Below are 3,358 nucleotides of genomic sequence, written 5' to 3' on the forward strand. Positions count from 1 at the left end.
AATTTTTGGCTGGAGAGATGGCTCTGGGGTCAAGAGTGGGTACTGCTTTTGTAGAGGACCTGAGTTTGGTTCCCAGCACTCACATCAGGTAGGTCACAACTGCTTTTAAGTCCAGTTTCAGGGGGATCCAATATCTCTGGCACCCATATACAAACAAGTGCACATATCCACACACAGACATATATGCATAATTAAAAAATAAAATATCAGGGCTGGAGAGATGGCTCAGCAGTTAAGAACACTGGTTGTTCTTGCAGAAGACCCAGGTTTGAATCCCAGCACCCACATGGCAGCTAACAACTGTCGGTAACTCCAGTTCCAGGGGATCCAACAGCCTCTTCTGACCTCTGAGGGCAATGCACAACACGGGTGCACTGACCTCCATGCAGGCAATACACGCATACACATAAAATAAAAATAATAAAATTTATTTAAAAAAAATAAAACATCAATCTTAAAAAAAAAAAAAAAGTGGGTCAGGCTCCTGGCTCACAGGTTACAGTGTTTAAACCCAACTTGTCTTTCTGGGCTGCCTCTCCCTAGCACAGAGCTTTTGTACAGTCAAGGAGCACATGCACTCATTCCAACCAAACGCTAAGGGACCCTAGGGATCAGAGGACAACCCCAGAGCCAGGAGATGTCATTCATTGTGCCTCCCAACTTGTCCTTGTGCTCTAATCCAGGGCTCCCCAGCTGCCCCTGACAGCACAGGGGAACCAGTGGAGGAGGAGGATCCCTTCTTCAAGGTCCCTGTCAACAAGCTGGCAGCTGCCGTTTCCAACTTTGGCTATGACCTGTACCGCATGAGATCCAGTGCAAGCCCCGCTGCCAATGTGCTGCTGTCTCCACTCAGTGTGGCCACGGCCCTCTCTGCCCTTTCGCTGGGTGAGTGTGTAGCTGCAGAAGACCCCAGATGGACCTCAATCCCTCCCTCCTAGAGTCTTCCATGTATGAGCCACCAGGGGAGCAGGAAAGAAGTGGGAGGCAGCATGGCTCTGCTGAGGTCTTAGCTGAGCTGATGGCTGCACACACAATTCCTCCAGCTTAATATGTGACTTCAACACTCAATCCTTGGTTCCTTAACTGAGTTCCCTACTGTGTTAGTCACTGCCCAGGTTCTAGGGTTTACCACTGCCACAAGTAGGCCTGGGTTCCTCCTCAAAAGTAGTGTAGGCAAGTGACAGGAGAACCTCGGGGACTAGTACCCTGCACCCTGCCTCTGTAGGCTTGATGCTTTGGCCTATCTTAGGAATGCAGTTACTATTTCTTTCAGTGCTCTCAAGCTCTTTGCCTACCTAGAATGTCTGAAATATTGGCCTATTCAGGCTCTCAGAAGACAAATACTAAGAGTATAATATTCCTGTCCTGATATGGCCCACTGGACAGCTATCAAGCCCCCACCTTTTCTCTCTGGCAGGTGCTGAACAGCGGACAGAATCCGTCATTCACCGGGCTCTCTACTATGACTTGATCAGTAACCCTGACATCCACGGCACCTACAAGGAACTCCTTGCCACCGTTACTGCCCCTGAGAAGAACCTCAAGAGTGCTTCCCGAATTGTGTTTGAGAGGAGTCAGTAGCCTTTGTACCCCCTTCCCTCTCCCCTAGCTCAGTGTAGTTCAAGTTGGTCTCTGACAGTTATGCCTCTGCCTTCCAAGTGATGGAACTGAAGGCTTGTGCTGTTGTGCCTGACACTCAGTTGCATTTTTAGACTGGGCTGTCTGAGTGTGGGGCTATATACTTCATGCTGGGGTTTTTGTCTAAACAATAGATTGTGTGTGCTCAAGCCAGGCCTGGCACTGGAAAGGGGCCCATGAACCCAAAGAGGATCAGAATTCTGGAGGAAGTGGGCTGTGAGAGACAACTGGAGGGTCTAGGGAAGGCAGTAACAAGAAGAGAAACCGCAGTGGGTGAGATCTATTGTTCCCTGTCCAGAGCCTGGACAAGCCAGCAGATGCCCCGTCATGTCAGGGGAAGATGCTGGGCAGGAAGCCTGGGCTGGGCAGGCTTTCAAAGAGAATGCTGGTTCAGCTTTCACATGCTAACCTCTGCTCTACTTCTCAGAGCTGCGGATAAAATCCAGCTTTGTTGCACCACTGGAGAAATCATATGGGACCAGACCCAGGATCCTGACTGGCAACCCTCGCATGGACCTTCAGGAGATTAACAACTGGGTACAGGCCCAGATGAAAGGGAAAATTGCCAGGTCCACAAGGGAAATGCCTAGTGATGTCAGCATCCTCCTCCTCGGTGTGGCTTACTTCAAGGGTGAGGGCTTCCTTACTTCTCTTAGGTGAAGTGGGTGTTGGGGGCCCTATATGAATGCAGGGGCAAAGCCAGAAGACTTGAGAACTGCACATGCCTACAGCATATCTGCTTACCATCTACCAAGTGTCCATGAATTGTCTGATAAGTTTCCACAAAATATAAGAGGTGTGATTAAGGCTGGACATGGTTAGATTACTGGCTTTTGAGTCAATCAGGTTTAATGCTGGCTCTGCCTCTGTGAGCCAGGATTAAAAGTGCAAGTTTCTCCTGGGCCTGTTTAATCTTTAATGTGAAGATCACACATCTACTTCATAGACACTTTGTATAATATATGCTCTCTTGTTCTCATAGCAACCCTGTACTGTACCTGGGATCCCAAGGGTGCTCAGTAAACTACTGTCAGTTACCTTTTGGACATTCTTTTAGGCAGTGGTAATATGTTCTGAGTACATTCCATTGGCCTCATGTGAGACCTGTCTTATTCAGATAAGGACTTGGGGCAGGAAGGTGGTTCAACCAATTTCCCTCTTAAAATGCTTTATGACCAGCTTACCAAGTAGCAGCAAGAGTGGACCCCTGGGCTGGAGAGATGGCTCAGTGGCTAAGAACATTGACTATTCTTGGAGAAGACCTGGGTTTGAATCCCAGAACCCACATGGCAGCTAACAACTGTCTGTAACTCCAGTTCCAGGGGATCCGACAGCCTCTTCTGCCCTCCAAGGGGTATTGCATAACATGGGTGCACTTACATACATGCAGGCAATACACATACACACATAAAAATAAAAACAATAAATACTTTAAAAAAAGAATGAACCCCTAACCTTCTAGGGCAAAACTCTAGGGCTTCCTACTTTCAAGCACTGATCTCTGGGGGCTGAAAGAAAAGGCACAGATCCGGCATATTAAAAGCCACCTTAAGTCGGGCATGGTGGCGCATGCCTCTAATCCCAGCAGTCAGGAGGCAGAGGCAGGGGGATCTCTGTGAGTTCAAGGCCAGCCTGGTCTACATAGTGAGTTCAAGGCCAGCCTGGTCTACATAGTGAGTTCCAGGACAGCTGGGGCTACAGGGAGACCCTGTCTCAAAAA

The 3,358-nt window shown here is 48.7% G+C and overlaps 1 protein-coding gene across 1 annotated transcript in view; it reads left to right on the forward strand.

Moving 5' to 3' along the window:
* Positions 1-3,358, forward strand: part of Serpinf1 (serpin family F member 1) — an 11,568-nt gene that overhangs the window by 4,908 nt on the left and 3,302 nt on the right. The window contains exons 3-5 of the mRNA XM_008828788.3: positions 684-885; positions 1,418-1,573; positions 2,066-2,269. Coding sequence (XP_008827010.1) covers positions 684-885; positions 1,418-1,573; positions 2,066-2,269 — 562 coding nt within the window. The remainder of the gene's footprint in view (positions 1-683; positions 886-1,417; positions 1,574-2,065; positions 2,270-3,358) is intronic.

This window comes from Nannospalax galili, unplaced genomic scaffold (genome assembly GCF_000622305.1).
Source record: "Nannospalax galili isolate Female #2095 unplaced genomic scaffold, S.galili_v1.0 scaffold212, whole genome shotgun sequence".
In the NCBI taxonomy this organism is placed as follows: domain Eukaryota; kingdom Metazoa; phylum Chordata; class Mammalia; order Rodentia; family Spalacidae; genus Nannospalax; species Nannospalax galili.